We start from the raw sequence: 27859 nt of genomic DNA, 5'->3' as shown, positions 1-27859 counted from the left end.
GCCCCATTTATCAAGGCCAAAAACAATTCAAGGATGATGATTAAGGAGATGATGGATATACTGTTAAATGATGATGTAAAATAAGAGAGGATTGAAAAAATAAACAGACCACACAATTAAAACAATGGCTAACTCAGAAAATCTCAATTCTTCCTCCTTTGTCAGAAACCTTGCTCATGGGATGTGTGGATTAAAGGACAAAATGGAAAGCAAGAGCTATGAGTGTTGAAAATAAAGCCAAGGTCCATTTTCTATTCTCATTAAACATGTGAAATACAGATTCTGCAGATTTCGTTCATTGAAAACAAACATTGAATGCAGAGCTTAGAACATAAATGAAGTATTGTTGTCACGTCAAGGGAAATACTGTTCAAAGCAATCTTTCTTGGGAGAGTACAAAATTGACTTCGCAATCTAGTAGGAGATGATCTCTTCCTTACAATTCCTTTTTTCACAAAAAGAAACTAGTTGTTCTCTATTCTATTGCCATTTTCATAGGTACTCGACTGAGCTCCAATCTATAGTTCCTCTCTGTAAAACATTCAAAGCAAGAACTTGTCTAGCTAACACCACTGCAAAGAATTTGGCATTTTTCTTCTGTACATAAAATCAAACGGAACTTCCATGAACAGAGTTTCTTTTCAAGAAAGTTCTATCTGTAGAACACAATAACATGAGACTGTTACCCTGATGACTGAAATATAGTGGTATTTAAGTAGAAGAATTTGTCAAGCCATGCTCTTAAGTAATCAAATGCTATCCATTTCATCCATGTTTTTCAATCTTCTCATAGTACTGCTCATCATTCAGCTGACAATCTCATTAATTCTTATCCTTGAGTGGTTTTCAGCCTTGGTAAATAGTGATTCATAAAAAAAATCATGAGAAAACTGACAAACCAGAAGAGCACCAAACTCAACATCATTAGTAAACAGTGTTTTTGTTTTTGATATTAGACTGTTTTAAGTCACTCTTCTGGCCTACAAAATTTTGTACCAATTTTTAGGTAAAGTACAGAATAGTTAACATAGCCCTCCCCCTTCTGCCCATGTTAAGAAATAGCTTTCTAAATAGTCTTCAGCAGTTTACAAACTGTGTTGAAATAATGTTATTTCAAAAGCTGTTCTTAACATGAGGAGGTGGTACTGTACTTTTACCTAATAAATTAATAAATTTGAGAAATTGAAACTTGCACCAGAAGAAGTCATATTACAAATGAAGTTTAATATCAGGAACTAAATCTAACAGAACACCGTTTGCTGCTGAGCAAATCAGATACTTTTTTTTTTTCTCATGTCGAAACAATGACCACTAGATTGCAAATTATCAATTTAAATATGTTAAACATAAAAAGTTTTATTCACCTTTAACAAGCGGTTTTTCTTCCGGAGTTGGTATTTTCTCCACGCTAACTGGATGACAATGGCTGCCCTAGCTTCGTGCCTGATTTCTAAGAGACGAATTGCTAAGTACATGACATAAGTAATGACGACCTTTTCATCAGGAATTGTGTTGGACATGTCCAAGTGACGTAACATTGTTGGCACACCTCCAATTTGACTGACCTGAAAAAAAATTTTTTTTAAAGATTATATATATATATATATATATATATATATAATCTGAAGACATTTTTTCTCAATATAAAATTATAACAGTTGACATTTGTATTTTTTTTTTTTGCAAACATAATTTTGAATTTTAATTATAAAATTAAAAAATTAGTTATGAAATAAATCTAAAAAAACAAGGGAAATAACTCTAATAATTCAAAAATTTTCAGCAATTATGATCTAATGCTTATAATTTCTCATCACTTAAAACTACATCAATTTAAATGATTTTTTTTTTTTTTTCATATATTTTTGTTTAGTCACAGGTGCATACATAATACAAATTTTTCTTTATTTTTGGTCTTTCAACAAATATGTTAAGGCCTTGGAGACTTTTAATGCTAAATGGGAAGAGTGTGGGGGCAAATGATGGACTAAATCACTCTTTTTTTGCATGGTGCAGAATTCAAATTTAAATATGTTAAGGCCTAAAATTGCACTGTTTGTTCATTTTCACCAGGATTTGACATCCCCTGAGAACTTTTGGGGCTGAAGGGGAGGGGGGAGGGGCAATGCTGAACTTAGTCATTTTTTTTTATGCCTTGTTCACTGTGCACTCACGGGGGGGATCATGCATGCTTCACTAGTTTCAATTTTTCTTCATCCACTAATTCAGACACTTATTAACAGGTTATTAACAAAAATGATCTTTCTTTTTCCTTGTTTCAATAACTTATGTGCAAACTGTCTGGCTGTTTGATCTATTGAATATGGAAAGAAGAGGGGGAGGGTGCACATGTTTAACAAATATATTCATTAATAAACTTTTTATTTTTAATTTTGTTTCATGTTACCTTTTTATCGACTTATTTAGTATACTACCGGGGGGGGGGGGTACCCGGTGTTGCCGGGGTGTTTGTAGGTGTGTGTATGGGGGGGGGGATAAGTAATAACCCTGAAACGATGGTTTAAAAAAAAAAAAAAAAAAAAAACAGCGAAAAAAAAAACTGCTGTGTGTAGGGGGGGAGGGGAAGTAAACTAAAGAATAAGCAAAGTAAAAAAAATAAAGAAACGTTGCCCGGGTGTTTAAAGATGTAAAAGAAAAAAAAAATAGTTTTGGTCGTGAGGCTGGATTGAACCCGGGAGCCTTGACGTGGAGGTGAAACAAACTCCAACCACTTAACCGTCTAGGCCAAGAGTAAGAGGAATTGATTATAGTGTTAAAATAAGGCTTATAAAGCGAGTGAAAGAGGTTTGATTGACAGATAGCCACTAAATGAGGTCATCGCAGGAGCGTTACGAGAGGACGTAGCAGTATTTTATTTTTTTTGTTTTACTTCACATTAGCGTTTATTAAATTACGTATTTCGTTTCCTGTCTAGACATCTCTCTCTATCTGTCTCTCTCTCACACTTCGTCTAAAAAAGAAAATGGCGTCTGGCTGGGTTTTTTTTTTGTAAAAACTTTGATTGTTAATATTTTTTGTATGCGTATTTTTTTTTTTTTTACTTCACATTTTTGGCTTGTTATTTTTCGTTTAACTATCGTATCTAATTATTTTTAACGTGCTAATAACTTTGGTAACGTTGTCATAGCGTAGAAGTTCATAGTTTAGCTTGTGTGAGGGCTAAATTTTTTTTTACCGATAACAATGTTTTTTAAATTCAGACTGCCATTCCAGCTTGCTGACGTCAAGATCACGTGACATGACTCAGCGGGTTTTAAATACAAGTTGACCCAAAATAAATGGCCCCGTGTATACTTTATGTAGAAGAGTTGGCGCCCGTATTTTTTGGGGCAGTTATAAATCGATTTAAAAATATATAATGTTTAACATTAAAATGTCACTTTTTTGGCCCCCCCCCCCCCTGCAGAAAATCGATCAGTTGACACACTTCTGATAATCCTTTTGGGCCAATTTGTCGTCCGGAGGGTGGGGCTTTCATATGAGACCAAGTTTGTGAATTTTTGTTCAGTCGGTCAAAAGTTTTTAGCAGACACACAAACATACATACATTTTTGCTTTTATATATATATAGATAAGCCTTTCATTTATTTGTTTTAAGTAGGTCTGAAACTGCCAAGGTTGGTTGGTTGGTTGTTTTACGGCATATCAACCTTTTCCAGGTTATTTAATGCCGAATCTAGTTATTTTGAGGAACGATTTTTAATGGAGTATATTTTTTTTTACGTCAGATTCTGGGACCCTAACAGGTATTATCACTCCGAGTCATAGTGGACCTGGGAGCAATGGCAATTAAAGGGTGGCTCAGCAAACATCGCCTTGTGTTACTTTTTTAAGCACTTTGTTATAATAGCAAAATTTTAAAATTAAAATATTAAATTTCTAATGAAACCAATGGTATCCACTTACTTGCCATGTTGCAGTAATGAACATATCCAAAATTTACAAAATGCGATAAGGTAGAAAATTAATTATTAATGAAAACGGTTTTCGAAGACAATTAGTAAAAATTGAGTTTTGCAAGTTTTCAGGAAATAATTACTTCCCTTTTTAAGAGTCAAATTCTGCTTTTTTCTTTCTTTTTTAGCAAATGTCAATTTTCACTAATTGTCTTCATAAACCATTTTCATTAATAATTAATTTTCTACCTTATCAGGTTTTGTAATTTTTGAATATGCTCATTACTGTGACATGGCACTTAATAGATACCATTGATTTTACTTTAAATTCAATATTTTCATTTTCAAATTTTTACAAAGCGCTTTTTCTTCATGAAAAAGATGAAATTGGAACAACAAAAAGTAATGAACATCCAATGAAGGAACCTCATAAATACTCCACACATAAATGCGACATGCATGTATAAAAAAATTTAGAAACATCGATACATCAAAATGCCTCGTAACTCACCTTTACAGCAATCAATTTGAAATTCTCTGCTTCGTTAGCCAATAACTCTTGATAGATTAATGGTTTACCAGTGCCTAATAAAAAATAAATAAAAAATGGGATTAAAAAAATTAGCCAAGATTCATTATACTTTTTTTTTACTCAAATCCAAATGTTAAATATTGGGCAAGTAGACCCACTAGTATATAATTTGGTTAGTTGAAAATAATAGAATTCAATCTCGATCAATTTGATGGCACAGAGATCAGTTCAACTTAAGCAAATATGACTTCACATGACTCAAAAAGAGAGTGAGTGAGCAAGAGAAGGTGACAGTTTCTAGTGAACATGTTATTTTAAAATGCTCTGATAAGATGGGATTAAAAAATGATTAATAGTTCATTTGCTTACCCTCCCACCCACGTTACTGGTCCGTGATTTTGAACAAATTATGAATATCACTAGATAACAGAAGCATTATCCGTTTCATCTACTGTCAAAGTGTGGCCAAGTTCAACTTGACTTTTGTAACATCACTCAAGATGCGTTGAGCTGGCTACTCCCATAGAACACAGTATCCCAAACAGATGCAGACCATGTATGACAATCCACAGCAGCCAATATAGTTATGGGTAGTCAGTCCTGGGACAAGCAGTGAACACTGTAGACCGAAGATAGGTTTGATGTTGGCTTTGATAGTGTGTAACCACATCTTGTTGGCCTCCTGGATGTCTTTGTCAACTTAGGAGTGCTTCTGGAGCTATTGCTTTGTGGATGAACTCTCCTGTGTTGCAGCATGGCTGAAGCAACACTCTTTAAAAGTGCTTGATCAAGGAATGATCCTGCATCATGTCCACATTTGGGTACTGGAAACAAAAATGGTATCAGCTGACCTGCAGAATTCGGCAAAGGCAGTATAAGCCAAACACCACTTTCAGAGATCTGCAGCTATCATTGACCAGGTCTTGCAGCCATAGAGGAGGATCGTCTGAACTTTTGCCTGATAAATCTGGATTTTTATGCCTATTGTGGTCTCAGAATAAGCTGATACAGACGTTGAGGTTATTGTATAATGTATACGTTCAAGTGAGCTCCATCTGAGCCATTCTTTTAATCAGTTTCTCTATCAATCACAACCATTGTTACAAACCCCTTCGGTGTCTCACGGTCTACATCTCTAATCCAATAACTTATCTGTCAGTGGCCCTTGAACTTTGATTAGTTGTAACTCGCTTGTAAAAAAAAAAAAAAAAAAAAAAAAATTTTTTTTTAAATGTACAGCTAAGATTCTTGCCTGGATTACTCTAACAATGAGGTTTCTAATCTTGTCAGATTGTGGTCCATAGTAAATATTCTAATTGACATACATGAGTGTGGTGCATCCAGACACGTATATGTAAATTTGATTACAAGACTTAAAAGAGTCAGGCTTTTTCTAAATCTTCAGAGAAGAAGAAATATTAGAGAGTGGTCGAATCAGAGTTAGATATATCAAGCAAAAAGTAGAACTGGAAGACCTGTTCAATTAATTTTAAATTACAACTAATTAAAATGGCTTTGGATCTTGAAAAGCTGTGACTCATTTGTAAAAAAAGAAAAATAATTTTTTTTTTTAAATGTAGATGCAAGATTTTTGATTACAGTTCACATAAATAAATCAGACTTCGAACCTTGCCGCATTAAAAAGTCTTGATATGACGATAAAACTTTTTGTGCATAACTATAAATATTATCAGAATTATTCAAATAACTTCTAATCTTGGATGTTATTCTCACATTTCAACCAATAGGGTATCAGAGCAGATACAGTATCCAATCCAACCTAACATTGAATATCTATCCGATCACTGTTTCATCATTATGCTGGACACACTGAGCGAGGAGAGAGCGCGTTTCTAACATACATCCCATACTGCGTTATACTCCTAACACAGCTGCTATATACCCTCCTCCAGGTAGTGAGAGGGAACAGTTTTTAATGTCAGTACCAACAATAGTTTGCAGAACTTAACACATGCATTATGTTTCTGAAGTTTCGTGAAGATTGATCATTTAGATCCTTCAGACTATGGTTCTCATCTTGGAGGTCAGACGTTACATCAATCAAAATGTAAAAATGGCACTTAAGATGAGAACAGTAGTCCATAGGAATCCAAATAATATGAATTACCTCATGCTGATTTTCCTTATTGGTAAAGCTAAATTTGAAACCACTGTTGCATATTAGCATTCCCTGTGCATCGCCGAATTACCTGAGCAAGAAGATTATGATCATGTAGTTGAATTAGATTTGTTTTAAAGCGAACAAGCCACACGTGCATGGTCCTCCTCTGGTGCCGCATGTGAGATGACGCCACCAAAAATAGTGAAGAAATGATGAATGTTAGAAATGTGAAGGACCAACGTTGCCTTCACATTTTTGCCAAGTTTCAGAAAAATCTAATGGATGGGGCAAAAGTTATGGGGTGAAAAGTGTGATTTTTTTTGCAATTTTGGGCATTTGTGACCTCTTTTGAGATCCTGGGAATGCCAAATCCCAGTGAAAATGGACAAACAATGCAGTTTCACGCCTTAAGACATGTATGCTTGAATTCAGCACCATGGGAAACTAATATATAGGAAGACATGTAAAGTTCTTGAGTAATATGAAAAAAGAGCTACAAAAAGGCATTTTTTTTTAGCCCTAAAAGTCCCAGACGGATGCGAACCAGAATTTTGCCCGGGTCACCCATACTGAATTAATATTAAGAACAATAGCCTCCACATTTTGGCCAAGTTTCAGGAAAATCTAATGGACGGATCAAATGCTATAAGGCAAAAAGTGTCATTTTTGGCCATTTTGGGGCATTTTTTACCTCTTTTGAGCCCCTGGAGACACTGAATCCCAGTGTAAATGGATAACATTGCAGTTTCAGGCCTTAATACATGTATATTTGAGTTAACCACCATGAAAAACCACTATATAGTCAGACATATCAAGTTTTTGTTGAGAAATATGAGAGAACCACAAAAAAAGCATTTTCAGTACTAAAAGTCCCCAGGGATGCGAACCAGAATTTTGCCAGGGTCATCCATACTGGATTTATATTAAGAACAGTGCGCTCTACATTTTGGCCCAGTTTAAAAAAAAATCTAATGGATGGATCAAAAGTTATGGGGCAAAATGTGTCATTTTTTGCCATTTTGAGCATCTGGGGGCGCAACGGGAATTTTTGTAAAAAATTTTTTTTTACCGTGTACATCTATTTAGTGAAATACAATTTGTGGCAAAATTTCAGGAAAAACTAATAGACGGTTATCTGGCAATAGTCTGAACTAACAGATGCACGGAAGCACAGATGCCACTGAAAACATTGGTCCTCTTCGATAGATCAGGGGACCAAAAATATAATTCAAGGACAAATATGGTTAAATGACGTTTTAGGAATTTAACTTGACTAGATTCTATAAACAATAACAAGAAAGAATTTTAGATAAAAACAAATGTTTTTTTTAGAAAAAAGAATGTTAGTTTTCATAACTAGCACAAACGATTTAAAAAAATAGGCCTGACCTCTAGATTCAGATGTAGTCCAACATATAGGTCACTTAAGATGACATGGATCTTAGGAGAAAGCTTGAAAAGACATGATCAGTTAGTCAAGAGTAGAAAGTCAGTTGAAGTTGGGGAGAAGACACTTTAGAAGCCAGTGAAGTCAAGATTAAAATGTGAGATCAAAGTATTGTAATCTCTGAAATGTTGACACGATGTGCAAATAAATGTTATGTTTGTGTGAAGTCATCTTTTGAAGAAACAGGTGGATGTGAATTCATCTCGGTTGTTACTGTTGTATTAAATGTTTATCAAACTCTTCAATATTTAGACTTTGTCTATTATATAAACTGTTGTTCATTATTAGGGCTAGGACAACAGCATATTATTTTCATTGTTTTGACTCGAGTGTGCATCAGTTGATATCTTATATGCTTTTATATTGAGTGATGTGGTTCTCGGTTGATTAACAGTGTCGGATATATACTTGAGAGTCAAAACAATTATAAGAATATTCTTTTGTCATAGCCCTATTTATTACATACACATCTTCACCAAACAACATTTGTCTAAGTCTCCATCAATGGAACATTGTCTTTTCTCGTCATTTGAAGACCCTTATATACAAGTATTTGTGGTACTTCTGCATTTAACGAACCAGACGTAACTCAGCATTTGCTCGGCTTTGTCCGACGCATGACGTCAACAGCTCGGGTTTTGCTGCTGTCTGACGAAACAGTCATCAGCCAATCAAAATGCTGCGTGCTTAGTTTCAACTCGACGCGCGTGCGTCGAGCAGCAGACGAGAATTCCGATATGGGCGTTCGAGATGGCGGTGACTAGGAATCTCCAGCGCAAATGTGTGTTGCAGTCATGCCACAATTGTGGACTGGAAGAATTTCCTGCAAGATATAATATGCCGGGATTACTTTCTCAGGAATCTCCGGCAGATTGGAGGCCCAGCAGGCCATGCGGTCGAAATCGACGAGTGTCTTCTTTAACCGCCGTCAGCAGACGTCTAACACCGGTCTGGGTCCTCGGTGTACAGGCCGACCCCACCGAAAAGGAGTTTTTTGTTTTTTTTTTTTTGTTTTTTTTGGTTAATGTAGCAAATAGGAAGGGCGAAACCCTCTTTCCACTAATAAGAAAATATATTCTGCCGGGGACTACGCACGGTCGTATCAGATTGTTGGAGCAAAGTGGGAGGTGAACCAACCACCACAGCCTTAATTTTGTAGATCCCGTAAAAAAAAAAAAAAAAAAAAAAAAAAAAAAAAAAAGTTTTGTTCCTTTCCTTTTCTTACAATTTTTTTTCTTTTTTTGTACGTAAATAGTTGGAAAAAAAAAAAAAAAAGTCTCAGAAAAAACAATTACTCACTATTATTTGTTAAAAAAATTGATCCTACAAATACCATTTTTGTTGGTCATTTTACGTAAATAGTTGAAAAAAAAAAAAAAAAAGTTTCATTTAAAACAAAAATAATACTATTATTTGTTTACAAAAATGTTTTATATGTATTTATTTTGCAAGCAGAAAACAATTTCAAACAATAATACTAATAATAATAAAAAAAAACAAATGAAGAGTAGGTTTTTGCTTTTTACTTATTTTTGGATGTTTCTACATTTTACAATTTCATTTTACAGTTATTTTGTTGTAGCGTTGTTTTTATTTTATCGGCAACACTCAGTTTTATCCAGCTGTTGATGTCATGTGTCGGACAAAGCCGAGCAAATGCTGAGTTACGTCTGGTTCATTAAATGCACAAGTACCGTATTTGTTATCCCTTCAAAATAACATGTTGATATGCCCATGTCATCATTTCAGTCCACCTCAAGCAAAACATCGTTCATCATAAGTTATATATACCAACATTTATTCATCAATAATTTGATACCCCACTATCCAACACCACCTCCAGGACTCAACATTTACACGAGATAACCAAACTATGTTCACCATTTCAAAAAGGGTTGTCACCCAACTTCATCATACCATAAGATTGGACAGGAAATGGTTGTGCCAGATGAAGATACCTTCACTTCTAGTTGATGTCCAGTGGCAGCTTTCTAGAAGAACCACATATAAGAATCCTTCATTATAATTAAAACCAATGTGTATAGCAATTCGGCTACACAGAATTTTCTGTTTTATCCCAAACAAGTCCTTAGGAGGCTGAAAAAGCAAATTCTGTGTAGCTTAATTGCAATATATATTTTTATAACTTACTACCTAGCTTTACTCACATATTGAGCACTGTTGGCACTTGTACAGTTTAATGAAGACATTAAAAAATGAAAAGGTTATATTGTACGTATTCGTTTTGAACTGAAGATCTCTGAAAAAAATTTTCACTTAATTTGATGGAGTAGTTTTTTTTTTGTTTTTTTTGCAGCAGAAAAACATGTTTTTATGACAGTGTGTTGAAGGTAGACATCTTTGAATTTTTAGAACACGCCATGGGGAGATAACTCAATTTAAAGCGCTGACACTCCCTCCCCATCTATAATACTAGCTTTTCTCCTTAAAAAAAAAAAAAAAAAAAAAAAAAAAATCAACCTTTTGCTCGGTATCATAACAAATTGTTTTTTCGCTGTTAAAAAAAAAAATAAAATAAAATAAAAAAAAAAATACTTGATGAAATTAAGTGAAATTTTTTTTGAGAGAACTTCATTCCATAATGGATATGTACAATTTAAACTTTTTTCGATATTTTCATTTTTTAATGCCTTGACTAAACTGTACAAGTAGCACACTTTTGAAGTAAATACTGAAAGTCGATACATAAAATACATCCCCTCATAAAATTTATATGGATCCATGATATATATGCACTTCACTCGTCATGAAAAAGATAGCAGGTTAAAAAAAGTGTCAGTCAAAACAATTAAAAACCAATAAATAAAATGACTGGAAAAAAAATGATAAACTTACGTGGACTGCAACTCATCGTGGATGCAGCTTCTTCAAAGCTATTGTCACTGTCTTGTTGTTGTTGATTTTCCCATTCATTGATGTACGTGACCGTTGTTTGCTGTCGAATCTCAGAGATTGGCAAAAGTCCCGGGAAATAATGATGAATCAAGAAGCACAAGACACGTCCGTCAGAAAATGATACAGTGAAGTTTTCAATCTGAAAACAGTTACACAAACGTGAAAAGAAACATCCATAAGAACGTAGAGACCAGATAATTAAAAGTTACTTGGGGAGGGGGGGGGGGTATTTGGTTAGGTTTAACATTTAACAATCTTTCAACTACATCAAGGTTATCTCAGGTAAACCCACACCCTTATTCAGACAATTTTTATGCTATTTCCAGAGATTTAAGTAGTCACTTTTGCGACTTAGATGGCCAAAAGTGTTAACGCATAATTGCTTCCAAATAGAAAACAAAAAAAAAAAACTAACTTGTGTATGTAGGGTGATTTTTTTTTTATTTTTTATTTTTTTATTACATTTTCACCCCAAACAAGGCACATTGCCACTTTGGTGTAGGGGGCTACTATCAGGGGAAACAACTACTGGGGTATTATGTAGGGATTTGGGCAGCAAGATGTTGGTTCACGTTGCTCTTGAACTTCTGCATGTCAGTACAGTTGGGGAAGCAGTGACCTGGAATGGAATTCCAAAGTCTAGCGGTTCTGGGGAAGAAACTACCGGAGTAGAAAGATCTTTTACATCTAGGGATCTCTACAGTGTGGGGGTGGGATTTTGCAGCTTGTCGGGTCTGTCGAGGGTGTTCACGTCGTGGGGGCACAAGTGCTTGCAGTTCATCAGAGCATTCACCATTAAAATACTTGTAGAACAGGCAGAGGGATGCAACGTTTCATCGATGGGACAGACGCTGAAGCTTAGATGCCAGTTTAGGGCCTATCAGATTTGCGACTCTCTTTTGAACCCTGTCAAGAAGCGAAAGACTAGTAGCCGATGCACCAGCCCAAATATGACAGCAATACTCCATACATGGGCGAATGGTTGCCTTATAGAGGTACAGGATACTTTCGGGTGTTAGTAGTTTTCTAGCACGGTAGAGAGAGCCAACCTTCCTTGCAGCGGCCCTGGCAATGCCCTTGATGTAATTGTTCCAACTCATGTTTCCTGTGAACATTAGGCCAAGGAGCTTGAAAGACGTACTCTCAGATAAAGAGTCGTTGGCCATTGCTATAGGTGGTAGAGAAGGTTTCTTGTAATTATTGAATGAAACCAGTTTAGTCTTGGCAGCATTGAACGTGACCATCCATCTTTGTCCCCATTCCACTACTGATTGGAGGTCATCCTCTAGTGTTTCTGCCATTACTTTAGATATATGTTCATTTGTTTTCCTGTCGTGCCTGCTATAGAGTGTGGTGTCATCAGCATATATACCCATCTCAGAGGCAATTTTGTCGAGGAGGTCATTTATGAATATCAGGAACAGTAGAGGTCCAAGGATAGATCCCTGGGGCACTCCCGCATTTATATCATATTGTTTAGATGTACGACCGTCGAAGACAACCTGGATTTTTCTCTTATCTAAGAAGGATTTAATTATGTTAAGTATTCTACCAGTGATACCGTATGATCTAATCTTCCCGAGGAGACCCTCATGCCATACCCTGTCAAAAGCCTTAGATATATCTAGAGCTACCGCTCTGCCCTCTCCCGCTTTGTCCAGTGAATGGTATATGCGTTCAGAGATTACAGTGAGGATGTCTGCTGTGGAACGGGCTTGTCTAAATCCATATTGTTGGTCGGTCAGAAGTTTAGCATCTGTAAGGTGCTGGACTAGAGCATGGTTAATTAACGTCTCAAATATTTTGGCAAAAAGTGGGAGGAGGCTAATAGGGCGATAATTTAATGGGTCAGTTCTTTCGCCAGAATTCTTGAATACTGGTACCACAGAAGCAGTGGCATTTTACAGCAAATATACAGCAGATCTAGCAAAAGGATTCTTTTAATTTGCAGTGATTTTTTTTTTTTTTATTTAAAAGACATGTGATATTGCAAAAGAAATAGAAAAAGAAAAAAATTATAGGTGCAGCGTAGCGGAAAGAGAAAAAAAATAGGTGCCACGTGGCGGAAAGAGAAAAAAAAAATAGCATGGTAGGACAAAAAATAGGTGCCGCGTGGGATAAAAAAAAAAAAAAAAGATAGTACACGAGAGAAAAAGAAAAAATATTAGATGGCAAGCACCATGGGAGAAGGAATAACTATTCAGAATGTTATTTTTTTTTTAGTTTTTGTTTTATTTTTTTTGCTTAAAATAATATTTAGGCTATTCTTTTGAAGCGAGTATTTAAATTGTCAGCCTGGTGAGATTATATTTCTATTCAAATTTATTGATATTGGTTTCTTCTCTGACGTTATTTTGTTAATGTTGTTTCTGTAAAGTTTTTACAAATTAATTTCTTTAACACTCTTCTTTGTGAAGCTATATTTTCAAATGTTATGTAGCATTTGAATTATTTAAACGATTATCATCATCACAATTTTCAACCGATGTAACCTTAGAGAATCTTTCTGTCAAATATATACAGAATCAGAATTTCACATGGAACTATTTAATCCATGCAGTTAGCTTGCTCTATCAGTCATGACTTAGAAGTCTTAAGTAATTTATATTCTTATTGGCTGACAATAAAAATTTAGCACTTATATCAATCATGCCACAGGTTCTTGCGGACAGATTCCTTATTTGACAAGATATACTTAATAAATGTTAGAGGTTATTTTGAATTGAAAGCTATGTTTAATTTCAGAAGAGTTTCCTATGGGTAGCTAATTGGTATAAGTCTTGGAGATGAAAAAGAATTTTCGGTAGAGTAGGTAGCTGATCTATAAGCCTTGAACTTTTAATATTTTGCAGATAAAAAGCAAAGATCTTTATCATGTGGACACAAAAAAATCATGTGCAGGAATTCTAAATGATCCATTATTTTTATGGAGCAATTCAGGTTTCTGATTGGTTGCTAGTAGAACATGGCTCCATTTGATTGGTCAGTTCCTATCACCAGTGTTTATAAGTAGAACCTTCCAATTCATATAAAAAAAATATTGCAACAAGTTACATCAGCTGAAACCTGGGAATAACATTGAAGAAAAAAAAAAAAAAAAATACAAACAATCCAAATTATCAATTCTCATCTCAAAATTTCTGAAACAATGTTTTTATATTTGTTACTTTGTAAGTTTTTCTGAGTATATACACACACACACACACACACACACTTTTCCTTTTTCAATGCAACAGCTCATCTTCTCCAAGCAAATGGAAAGTTTCTGAATTCTTTATGTATTAAAAATCCTGGACAACGTCAGGTAGATTACTGAATTATAACTTCATCTGCCATGGTGTCATTTGGATTCTTCAGACTACTGCTCTCATCTTAAGCATCATTTTCACAACAAAATACACCTGAAGAAGATTTACATCAACGGAAACATTGTGCAAATAAAACTCGAGATGACAACAGTCGTTCGAAGAATCTAAATGATATGATTAATCAATGCTTAGCTCAAAAACTCAAAAAAGTTCATCTGCCATATTTGAAATTTTCAGAAACTTGGCATGGAAATTGGAAATCAAAAATTACCTTTAATCCATAATGAGCACAAACTGCTCTACACCAGCCAAAGAGAAGACGATGTGTGGAATTCTCAAACTGCGTCGGTTCCACAGAACTTCTACGAGATTTCAATTCTACAAAAAAAAAAAAAAAAAAAAGCATAGTATTATGAATCGGGGTGTCGGCACATACTATTAATGCTTTGGAGAAGATTATGCAGAACTCTTGGAAGAGAGGAGATTTATTCTTCATCCCAAATGACTGATCAGTAGGGTAAAGTAGACAAAGCGATGTCCAATAATCATTAATTAATCATATCTTGTCAGCTCATCAGTTTTAACATGTTCACACCTGACATGCTTCTAAGGAACCCTAAAAACTCTCCCTATCAGTTTTTCCCCCAAGCCTTGAGATGTCACACTTGTCTATCAATTCTGTCATGTGTGAAGGTGTTGAAATAACTATTAATGCCTTGCAGAAGATTATGCCTGTAACACATAAGGAGTGGAAGCACATAAGGAGTGGAAGCACATAAGGAGTGGAAGATATAAGGAGTGGAAGATATAAGGAGTGGAAGATATAAGGAGTGGAAGATATAAGGAGTGGAAGATATAAGGAGTGGAAGATATAAGGAGTGGAAGATATAAGGATACTCACATTTGACTTGACAGATGTTTTATTCACAAAAATTGTAGAATGATACAAATTACATCTATCAGTCTTATTTTGCGATTACTCGAGTTTATGGCACAACTATCACACAAGTAATATATCTCCATCCTCATTTACCCAGATTCAAAGCAATTTCTTTAATGACTAGTGTCTGCTTTGTGCCATGCTCCCCTCTCCACCCAAGAACTCACAGGGTGAAAAGGAGGAAACTTCTTGAAACAGAAAAGGAGTTTGCTCCCTTTAATTTTGAGTTCTAATACATAGTTTAATAAATAAATTAAAAAAAACAAGATACAAAAAAAAATAATAGTACAAAAATTCCCAGGTAGTTGATAATAGAAATCAGGCCTTTTTAAGGTAAAAGTCAAAGTTCAAGCACTTTTCAAATCTGTAAGAACCCTGCAAGTTAAACAGACGAAGCGATAGACAACCAATAGACTACATGGCCACACATGAAACGACGAGAAGCGACTATAAAAAGAAAACCCAGTATAAACACCTGCAGATATGTATGAAAAGACCTATTTTATTTGATCGTTGATTGCTGATGGGCGAAAAATGTAAAACTATGTTAGCCAACATTTAGCATAGAATCTATTTACGGAATTTCAAATGCATCAAGATACAGAAAAAAAAAAAAAAATCTGAACAGAAATTTTTCATTTATTAAAGACAATTATCTCACCAAAATCACTTTTAACACCTGCTGCCTTCCAGATTGCCATTTTTCTCTTAAGACTTCGATCGAGACAAGCAATTTCATCCTCCAATACTTTAACATCCAAAAGTATATCCACCTGGAAAAAAGAAAAGTTTTTCAAATATTTATTTTCATCTATGTCATGAATGGAGGTGTTGGCGAATCAATAACTATTAATGCCTTGCAGAAAATTATGCTGAAGACATACGAGTGTGTGCATGTAGCACATGAACGACAGATATTAACAAAAGAAATGAAGATACTTACAATTGACTTGATGTTGATATTTTATTTACAAAGAGGCAACACATGGAATGATACAAATTACATCTATCAATTTTAGTCAAATATTATTTGAGTTTGTGTCAAAACTATCATATTTTTTTATTTTTTTTTTATTACATTTTCACCCCAAACAAGGCAAATTGCCACTTTGGTCTATCAGGGGCAACAACTACTGGGGTACTATGTAGGGATTTGGGCAGCAAGATGTCGGTTCACGTTACACTTGAACTTCTGCACGTCAGTACTGTTGGGGAAGCAGGGACCTGGAATGGAATTCCAGAGTCTAGCGGTTCTGGGGAAGAAACTATTGGAGTAAAAAGATCTTTTACATCTAGGGATCTCTACAGTGTGGGGGTGGGATTTAGCAGCCTGTCGGGTTTGTCGAGAGTGCTCACGTCGTGGGGGCACAAGTGATTGCAGTTCGTCAGAGCATTCACCACTAAAATACTTGTAGAAAAGGCAGAGGGATGCAACATTTCGTCGATGGGACAGAGGCTGAAGCTTAGATGCCAGTTCAGGGCTTATCATGACAGTAATATCTTCATTTACCTAAATTCAATCACCTTTGCGTTGGCACTTGCCAGTGTTTGTCTTATATAGTTCTCGCATCTACATGCAAAAACTCTCATAATAGAGGGAAAAGTGGGGAAGTAACTCCTAAAACAGAAAAGGAGTTAGCTCCCGTTGATCAGTTCTATCGTCCTAAGAATCTAAAGAAAAGAAAAAACAAAAAAATGAGCAAAGATTTGGGTTTTTTTTTTGCTCCTCAAATCTCCAACTACACCTCTCCTGAACCGACATTGTTAAATACCAGTGGCAAGTGAAGTGTCTGTACAGGAAAACTGGAAACAAATGCCGAGATAAGCAGAAAGCACATACAGTGCCTAGAATTCCCAAATAGTCACCCATCTGGTACTGGCCAGGCTCAACATTGCTTAACTTAGGTGATCTGACTAGAACCAGTGTATTACCTCAATTATTCCATATACTTTTGCTACTATAGGGTGCATAAACCACTTTGCCATTTTAAAATAAAAAAATCTTTTTCGTAAATGAGTCTACTTTATTAATACATATTTATTACATTGTTTAAAGATTTAAATTTTATTTTGATTTATGTTTGAAAAATGTCACATAAATGGTCTCCATTTTCAGCTTTACAAACACAAGCTTTTTGTAAAGCAAAGTGATATACATACAAGGGAGATAACAACTATTACACCTCTGTTCCGTCTGCCTGCTTCCCACCTGACTACAACTTGGATGTCTTCAAGTCCAACGTTAACAAATTCCTAATGAACCGCCCCCTTAAGTAAACACTTCATCAAATCTCCACACTAACATAATGTACTTGAGTGGCTTCTGGGCCTTGATAAGTGGTGACTACTGTGTAAAAAAAAAAAAAACCTGCTGATATGAAGAAAGAGAAAAAAATCTTTACACATAACCATTATAACTATTACTAGAGATGTAAGCAAGACTTCCGCTATTAAATGCTGCCAGCCATTTGTTGCTGTCAAAGAATTCATGGCTGCAATTATCTTTAGAAAAACAAATCTTCAAATCTTATGAAAATAAACTCACCTGAAACTGAGTAACAATCCGCCAGAGTAGAGCTAAAGTCTTTTCTCGGTGTCCATCGACTACGTCTTTCGCACAGATTTTGGCTATAAAATAAAAATATTGCATGTGAGAAATTGTAACTACTTTATAACCTAATAAAGTATAATATATATGATGATTGAACAAATTTTAGCAAATAACATTCAAGGACATGTGTATGCGTCACCTTGGACACATATGATTGACGGAAAAAGCCTCACTCCCTTTCGGACTTCACTTAATTGATTCCTTATTTCCAGTCACATGTGTGGGGATTCTGACATAATTTAAGTAATGAAAGACATCTTTATTATAACAGATTAAACCAGCGCCCCCAACCCCCTCAAAAAAAAAAAAAAAAAAAAAAAAAAAAAAAAAAAAAAAAAATCATGAATGTCAAGATGTTTAATTTTAAGAAAAGGTCTCCAAAATTATTTTTCTAGTTTTTTCTATTCGGTTTTCAATTTCATTAAATGACAGGCCTTGAGTAAGACCAGAGATCTATTGTTACCTAACGATGTCTTAAAACCAAAACAGTAAATTTATTGTAGCGACTTATGGTAATTTTGTTTACCTAAATTGAATATATATATATATATATATATATATATATATATATATGAAAATGTAAAGAGTAAAACACTTTTTGTAGGAAATCTCAAGTGGGAGAGTTCATTATGCAGCAGAGCCTACATAAATGATAAAAAGAGTACAACAAACCTAGTCCAATTTAAAATTTATTTCAATTTATGAGATTCAGCTAAGTTTGTGTTGTGCTTTTTCTTTTAGCTTTATATATATGATATGCGTGTTGTATGCTATTCATCCTAAGCGAATTGAATCGGCTTCCTCCAAAGGAGGAAGTGTCAAGAGAATATTATATTCTCAAGTGGTCTCCAGTTTCTTGTAATATATATGATGGAAATTAAACTATGCAAATTAATATTTACTGTTCAAAATCAAAGAATACAACATACAAAATATTATTTTCCTTATTCTATGGAGTTTCAAAAATTAGTCATTTTTTCTTCAGAGGAAAATAACTAGCAAAAGAAAAGTTTGAAATTGCTATAGAATTGTTAGTTAGCATAAAAATTGAAAACTTTAAAAATAGCAATGTTCAAAGAATTATAAAAGAATATTGAAAGTGTTGTCCAAGAATCCAGATATATTCAAATATTAAAATCTAATCAATAAGATCAGGTGAAAACGTAATTAAAAAATATAGTAAAAAGATCCGCAATCATAGTGTGAATATATTCAAATGTCAATTCAAAAGTCCTTAGACAATCAAGTTTAATTTGTGGCATTTTAAAATAACGTTAAAACAGTTTGAATATTTCAAAGTTAATAAGTTAGATCCATTAATATATGCAAAGATTTTGAATTCATGTTCTAACATGGCATTTCCATTGGAAGGCGTACATTTTTCACATTATCATTTCCATAGCCAAAGAAAAAGTGAGAGAGGCTAAATAAAGAATTATAGGAGGGGAAAAAATAAATTGTACCTACAGAGAATTTTTTAAATGGAAGCGAAGCTAAGGAAACAAATACAAGTAAAGATACAAAATATTTGAAATAAAAAAAAATAAAAATAAAGAATAAAAACTAAAGAGAACAGAGAAAAGCGATACTGATGTCAAAGGAGGAGGGGGGATAAAATTGGAAAATCTATGTTGGCAACAGAGTTATAAATGAAGAGCACAGAGGGGTAAGATTGAAAACTGAGTGGTGTAATTAATGCAAGGCCAAGAATTGAAAGGGGTGGGTGGGTAGCTAAGAGGCTTATGGCCAAAAGTATTATATAAATCATTTCTAAACGGACTCATTAAAAATATATATATATATATATATATATATATATATATATATATATATATATATATATATATTATGTAAAAGTCACTGTGTGTGTGTGTGTGTGTACAAGTTCCTTCCTCATAAGCTCAGCAGTTGTGGAACCAACCTTTTGGAAGTTTCACACAAAGGTAATTTATATGTCTGGCAATGTTCTTAGATATGTTTTGTACAGAAATTCACCCGACAAGTATAGAAAAATCGAGAAAATCTGATCTTAAAAATAGTCTTCTCTTATAGATAAAAAGAATCATTTTTACAGTGGAATATTTTATGTTATGCCGGCCAAGAGAAATAAAATCTCAGCAAATTATTTCTTTTTCTTTAAAAAAAAAAAAAAAAAAAATGATTTGTCATCTGGAGATATAGTTCAGCGGTAGAGCATTCAACTACGGATTGAATGATCCCCTGTTCAAGCCTGGGTGTACCTTACCATTTTATTTACAATAAAAGAAAAGGTACCATTTAAAAATTGCTGCAAATCATTTCTTTGTTTGCAGATTTTAAAACTAAACATTAATCAGAAGTGACTTTTCCAGGGCATTCATCATCGAGCCCAAGTATCAGCAGGCATGATATTGTAAACAAAGACAGAATTTGATGAAGAACATTATCATTATTTTTTTTTTTTGCGAATTAGTCCACCAGGCAAATCATTCATAGTAATGTATAATATTCAATAGAGGATTGATTCTATAATAATACACACACAACCTGCATAAATTAAAATACCATGTTTAAGCATATTGTATAACCAGACAACGCTGAGTGGCCAGCTAATTATATATATATATATAAAAATGAAAGTGAACTTTATGTGCAGAAAAGTCAAACTGTCAGTTTTTGGTCTACAGACTTTAAACTAGATATATAGGTTGGTTGGTTGGTTGGTTGTTTTACGGCATATCAACTCTTTGTGGGTTATTTAATGCCGAATCCGGTTGTTTTGGGAATCGTATTCGATGTTGTATCCAGTTATTTTATAGGTTTTATTCTTCAAGCTTTTTGTATTTTCAATCGTTAGTTTGTATCTTTTGATTTGGTTGTTTTATAGTGGATTTTGCCATTTCCGCTCTCTACCCTGCAGAAAGTGATTGGGTTTTGCAATGGGAGGGGGAAAGGTTACAGTGTTATTGATCGGTACATTTCAAGTTGGAGAACCAGTAAGTGGAGGAAATAGAAAGGGAAGGTGAAAATAGATATATAGGGGAACAAATTTGATTTGGTTTTTAACTGGTAAAAATAGCAGCTAAGGGGGTAAAAATGGAAAAACTGTAACTTGGCAGGCATAAGTTGACGAAATGTGCATCTTCTACGCATGCACAAATATACATTAAACTGTGTTAAGTTTCAAATTTTTATATACTTAGCTCAGATTTTGGGAAATAATGATGGAGAGCTAAACGTTTTGGCTTAGATGGTCAATGTTTTGGTTTGGAGGACACGTTATTTTTTACTTTTGAAATCTCTATAGGTATAAATCACTGAAAAATTATTTTCTTTGTAAAAATAAATCTAATGGATCAATTCACGTAACTTTTAGAATCTAATATTTTCATTTCATTACTGTAAAGGTTTTTTTTCTTTTTTAAAATGGGGAATTCTGGACAAGAACAAAAAGTTCTTAAATGTACTGTACTTACTTCTCTCAAAGTCCAAACTCATTCCGTGGTCAACAAGGGCCTTCAATACTTTTTCAACATTGTGTACCTTCTGCAGACGGCTTATCGCTGGAGCTCTTAGCATTTTGGTCAGACCCCACTCACCAGTTAGGATTTCAACAACTCGTCTAAACAAAGATAAAAATTTGAAAAAAAAAAAAAAAAAAAAAAAAAAAAAAAAAAAAAAAATCATAATATTTAAAAATCATATATGACAAACGTACAACAACTGCTCCTGCTGATTCTCTATTCGTGTGGCACATCATTCAAGCAACCCAAGAATTCTTTGTTAAGAACAAGCAACAGATTTTAATTTTGATGGACTGGCATACTGTTTTTGTTTCTGCTAAATATCTTTGTAAAAAAATAAAATAAAATAAACTAGTTTATTTTTCATATGGACAGGACGAGATATTTGTTGATATATTTACTTTTCATTGATATTTGATATTAAAAAAAAAAAAAAAAAAAAAACTTGCTATTAAAAAATATTTATAATTTTAAAAAGTAAACAAATATTTCTTTTCAACTTCTAGGAACATTTGTTTTACATTTTAAATAATCTTAAGTCTGGAAAAAAAAGTCTTTTTTTTTTTTTACAAAGATTTTTAGTGAAAAAGGAGCAATTTCTTCTGCCTAAATATCACACAAATAAAGAACCAGCAGGTTGTGTATTGTTACACATTTGTCATGCCTTAATTTGTTCTATAGAACTAGTAAAACCATATTCAATGCTATTTAAACTCTTGTCAGAATTTTTTTCAACCACATTTGCTTTTATAAAAATACTAGCAGGGCTACCTAATATTGTCCGGGTTCTTAATTTCTGATAATTACAGAGAAAAACAAAAATAAAATTACACAATCTGCTTAATATTGCAATTTGAAATGGTAGAATTCATTTGGGGACAAAATCAGATTAAAAATAATTATGCCTGGAGTGAGGTTTGAACACCCAACCTCTGTCTTTAAATACATCACACTAACCAAGTAACCCACAGGGACAAGTATTAAATGGTGATTATGGAAATAAATAAACTAAACAATCTACTTAATATTGTGATTTAAAATAATTATGCCCCTGGTCAGGTTTGAACTCACAATCTTTGCCTCTAAATACAACATGGTAATTGACCACCCAAAAGAACAAAGTAGAAAATGTTGATGCTATTAAATACATAAACCAGACTTTTTGTTTTCTTCTCTTCTTTATGTCTTAAGAGAGATCAATGTTGGATCAGCCAAATGTTCCTAGGTGGATAAAACATATTGTGAACAAAACTGAAAATAAATTGTTTTATTCTTAAAAAAAAAAAAAAAAAAAAAAAAAAAATATTGGAATGAATAAGTTTTTTTTTCATTTATCACTCCTATATTACTTTAAAAACAAGTTAATGTATAGTTTCAACAAACAATCCAAAGACAATTATTTGAATGTCTAATTAGTATAAATATTTTTTTAAATAGTTCATAAATTAATGTTTGGTGTTATACATTTGTAATTTTAATGTACCATTTTGTCTACATATATATGTAAACTATTTTTTAAACAATTAATATCGTGATTAGAGTTCATTTTGGTACAAAATTAGAGTAAAAATAATTCTGTCCTAAATTGGGTTTGAACTCATGAATGAAGCTTCTCAGAATTACATCTTTGCATTTAACCTCCAGGTAAGAAGGCAAATAGTACGTAGATTACAGGAAAAAAAAAGCAACACTAAACAATCTGTTTAATATTTTAAAATGAAATTTCAAAGTCCATTTGAGGACAAAATCAAAGTGAAAATAATTAGGTCTCAGGTGAGGTTTGAACTAGTGACCCCTGTCTCTAAATTTGCTGCAGTAATCAGTTGAGTCAGTATAATAACCAGAAAATGGGGACACTAACTAATTTTCTGTCTACTAGTGATGAGACTATTCCAATACCGCCCCCCCCCCGACTCGGATTCAATTACTGATCCCGTATTAAATTCCCAATTCTAATCCTTTATAAATCTCTAAACATTTAACTTCAAAATGGTTATTTTATTACAATTACTGTAAAAACACATTAAATATACATATATTTTCCCAAACATGAAAACACATTTGTGTGTGAGTGTAGAGAGTATATAGAATTTAATTTTATTGCATGGGAGTAGCATGCTCACGTTCTGTCAGCCATGACTAGGTAGAAGTCCTAAGTAATTCACAATTGTAATTTTGAGTGCAGCTCACACTGAGGATTAACCTTTTGACCTCCAGGAGAGTGTAACTTACAACTGAATTTTTACCAAATCCTTTATCCATTATGCCATGGGTCACTGTGAGTTACACTCAAAACACTATTGCAAATTATTTAGGACTTCCACCCAGTCATGGCTGAAAGAACGAAAGTATGCTACTCTCATGGATTAAATAAAGGATCCGGTTTGAAATTCTGTGCAGATTCTTGAATTAGACAGAAAGACTCCAGAGTTCAACAAGATTCTAACAAACACGAGTAAAATTGTTAAGTGGTTTGAAATTTATTTGCAAAATTTATATTCTTCAGATTATTCTCATCTGGAGTGTTATTTGCATAACATTTCAGTTGATGTAACCTCCAACCTTCTTTCAGGTGTATCTTGTCAAACTTGGGAATCTGCACAGAATTTTGAAAAAAACCGATTATTTAATCCACGGAGGTAGCATGCTGTCGTTCTGTCAGCCATGATTGGGTAGAAGACCTAAGTAATTCGCAATTGTATTTTGAGTGTCGCCTGCACTAAGGATTGAACCTTCAACCTTCAGAAGAGTATAACTTACAATTGAATTTTTATAAATACTTTAATCACTATGCAGAAATTCAACAAGATACACCTGAAGGAGGATAGAGATAACAGTCCGAAACATTTTGAAAAAAAACATTCAAGATGAGAATAGTAGTCCAAAGAATCCAAATATGAATAATCCTTATCTCAAAATTCAGAAACATAATTCGAAAAGTATGTCTGCTTTTTTCCCCAAACCTATTCTGTGCTTACAATGACAGCATTTTATTATAAAAAATAAAAAAGCAGAATGCTACTAAAAGATCTAATAAGATCAACATTCACAAAATTAGATTCATACCGGTTCCATTGCTACAATGTTGCATCCCGTACTTTAATGGAACGTGCTCTGATGAACTCCTAGTACCTGTACCCCCCGATACTTGTACACACCTCTTCACTTTTGAAGTATTTAGCTGCCAGAACACCTACTCTAATCGTTTCTTATCTCAGATGGCTAGACTTAAATTCCCTCCCAGTTTCTTGCTTCCCTAACAGTACTAACCTATAGATGTTTAAATGTAATGTGAACAGACCTTTCACTGCTCAACTCCATACAGTTTCTTGTAACACACAATCCCAAATAGTATCCCTTTACATCCAAGTAGCAATATGCCTTATTTGAAGGGGGAGGGGTGAGAAAAAAAAAAAAAAAAAAAAAAAAAAAAACTTACGTTAATCGCACACCATCGCGCAGATCAGTGGCTAAATTTGTGACGGCATAATCAAATTCATCCAATGGTGTTTGGACATAACTGACGACGTAACCCAAGTACGACAAATGACGAGTTACGTCACCCTCTCCACTCAGGAAATCACGGGAAATGTTCACAAGAAAATCACGGCTTGCCTAGGAGGAAAAAAAAAAGAAAAATAGAAAAGGGATAAAGTTAATGACAATTGCGCAGTAGAGGTGAAGAAAGAAATTAACAAATAACTTTTACCAAATGCAACAAAATTTTATCTTGTATAGACTTATATAGCTTGACACTAAGTGTTTGTGTTTTAAATTTTGCATAATACCCTCAGTGAAAAAAAAAAAAAAAAAAAAAAAAAAAATCAATATAGCAGTATCTTTGACTTTATGTGAAAGTTTCATGTCGTATGTTTAACAACTGAAAAATCTAAAATCAAACAAAACTGCAACAGATGATTGTTACTAATTGGTTCAAAATTAAATTGTTAATCAAAGGTATTATTACCTAGCATTTTGTCTGCTGTTCCATGGGAATATGTTAAACATTCTAGTATGAATTTCAAGCACGTAAATCTGTACTTGTTTCAGATCTGTAGCCTTACTACTTATTACTATACACAAGTGACCTTGTGTGTATGCGGAACAGTTTCTATCAACCTATCAAGTTTAGGGCTATAGACTTGAAGTTTGATACATAGGGGATTCAATCTGATGGAACAAACTCAATTTGGTTTTTAGATGGTAAAAAAAAAAAAAAAAAAAAAAAAAATAGCTGCAAAAAATGAAATTGAAAAATTGCAACTTAGCATAAGTTGACTAATGCAAGTCCTCTCTGCATTCGCAGATGTACATTTACACATTAAACTGCATTAATTTTTTAAGTTTTGATATCCATCTGTCCTTAGGTCATATTGTAGTGAAGAATGCTGGAGAGCTAAATGTTTTGGTTCTAACTCATGGTACCTAAGTAAATAAATATAAACTTCTATAATCACTACTATATATTGGGTACAATATAATAATCAATAGAGAATTGGCTCTAAAATAATAAAATCTGCATAAATTAGAATATATTTCACAGTGTGTGGGTGTGTTTTGGGGTTTTCTTGTTTTTTTTTGGTTTTTGTTTTGTTTTTGTTTTTTTACACACATTTTTCTCAAAATGGACTCTTCCAGACTATAGAAAGAGAAAATTACAGCAATATCTTGAAACAATCTCAGATCAGTCTTTCTGTAATGTACTATTCTGGTCACGGTCACAATACTAGCAATGAGGAACAGATTTATTTGAAACCACATAAACCAAAATTATGTCACGCACAAGTCTAGTGACGCATATTTAGACTTATTTCGACACAATAAGTCTGACAAATTTTGTATACAACACTGCCAACAAAAACAAGGACTTATGCAGGATACAACTTAATCATTAGTGCAACTACAATGTTGCATTAAAAAAAAAATAAAAACGGGGGGGGGGGGCTGTTGGTGTGATTGGAAAAATCATTAATTACAATAATGCAGCTATACTGGATGCAAGCATGTAAAGTGTGCCAAATCTGTATAGATAAAAAACACTCCAATAGAAAATAGGATTGAAGAGTTTTTGGCCTTGATTATGGAGAAAATTTAGTTTTTAAACTATTTAAATTCAACCATAGAAAAAGAACCTCAGACCAAAAGAAAATTAAGTTGCAAAGAAATAAAGTTTCTCATCAAAAAATCTCCCATATCAAAAAAAACAAAAATAAAAATTTGTATAATGTACATACCTATGGCAAAATCAAAATATATTCCAAAACTAATAAAATTTCAAGTAGTTTTATTTTTGAATAAGAAAATAAAATTTTACAAGTATCCAAAGAGTTAAAGTTTTGCCCATCATTTTGAAAAATATCTCAGGAAACAAAGGGAGATAATCCAAACTTGCGAGATTTGTGTTGTAATGCTTATAACTTCTTTAGATATCTCCAAATCGTTGTGTAAAACGTCATCGTTGTACAGATTAACAGCAACGTCATCGTTTTGTATGTTTACTATAGTCTGTGTCAATTTCTATGGATGAGCATTGGCGCTACAATGGTTAATGGAAGTAACGTTTTTTTGCTATCAGATTTTCATATTTATTTAGAAAGATTAATAATTTAATATATGTATTTATTAATCTGTTTAGCTTATATTTTTCCTATACAATAAATATATTCTATCATCTGCAAAATGAAATTTATTCATATTAGTTTTTCTTTTTTAACTATTGCTTTGAAAGTGTATTATAAACGAACAAGAAAGAAATTGATGCCGCCGTTCAATCTCGAACGTAGGGGCAGCTGTACATGTAATTGTGAGGCAAGGGTTGTGCAGTCCCCAACCACACATCTCCTGAATCGGCACCGTTTGAGTCCAGTGGCAAGGAGAAGTCCAGGACAACTGGAAACAACGCTGAGATAAGCGGAGAGCACATATATCACCTGGAAGTCCCAAATGGTCACCCACTTAGTACTAACCAGGTTCAAGGTTGCTTAACTTCAGTGATCCAGCAGGAACCGGTGTGTCAACGTGATTATGCTGTTAGGTTATGAATTAATCTGCTTGTTGCTTATATTTAAAAGTACAATCCCCCACTGCATATAACACGATGAAACCATTAATAGTTTTTTATATTGTTTATTTTTTTTTTTACATAAGTTATTTCTATACAAATATCAAATCCTTATTGAGAAAGTCTGTTCTAAATTCGTATTTGTTTAAGTAATAAAAATTCAGTATATGAATCGCATGAATAACAAATGTGATATTTTCTTGATGTAAACGTAAACTGTTTCCAATAAAAAGACGTTTTTCATTTTCAATATTCCACCAATGTTTGAGTGTGCATCGACAATGGATCCTTCGAGTATGGCATGGAGGTTGGTCAAAAAAAAACAAAAAAAAAAAAACATCTGACTCATCAGGATTGGTTCGTTGGTTGTTTTACGACATATCAACCTTTTTCAGGTTATTTAATGCCGAATCTAGTTATTTTGAGGAACGATTTTTAATGGAGTATATTTTTTTTTATGTCAGATTCTATTTAACCCATAATTGGGATCCCAACAGGTACT

General features: G+C 33.5%; 1 protein-coding gene across 2 annotated transcripts in view; it reads right to left on the bottom strand.

The window, feature by feature from the left end:
- LOC145268739 (uncharacterized) overlaps positions 1-27859 on the bottom strand; it is a 129273-nt gene that overhangs the window by 60294 nt on the left and 41120 nt on the right. For both annotated transcript variants that reach the window (XM_080124324.1, XM_080124325.1), the window contains exons 8-15: positions 24736-24911; positions 21249-21394; positions 17728-17810; positions 15844-15955; positions 14514-14620; positions 10875-11073; positions 4429-4502; positions 1365-1565 (exon numbers count right to left, since the gene is read on the bottom strand). In XM_080124324.1, the coding sequence (XP_079980450.1) occupies positions 1365-1565; positions 4429-4502; positions 10875-11073; positions 14514-14620; positions 15844-15955; positions 17728-17810; positions 21249-21394; positions 24736-24911 (1098 nt within the window). The remainder of the gene's footprint in view (positions 1-1364; positions 1566-4428; positions 4503-10874; positions 11074-14513; positions 14621-15843; positions 15956-17727; positions 17811-21248; positions 21395-24735; positions 24912-27859) is intronic.

The sequence above is a fragment of the Euprymna scolopes genome, chromosome 44 (assembly GCF_053919585.1).
Source record: "Euprymna scolopes isolate OS-2025 chromosome 44, ASM5391958v1, whole genome shotgun sequence".
Lineage (NCBI taxonomy): Eukaryota > Metazoa > Mollusca > Cephalopoda > Sepiida > Sepiolidae > Euprymna > Euprymna scolopes.
The sequence above is the reverse complement of the archived record's forward strand: the minus strand, read 5'-3'. Positions and strand labels throughout refer to the sequence as shown.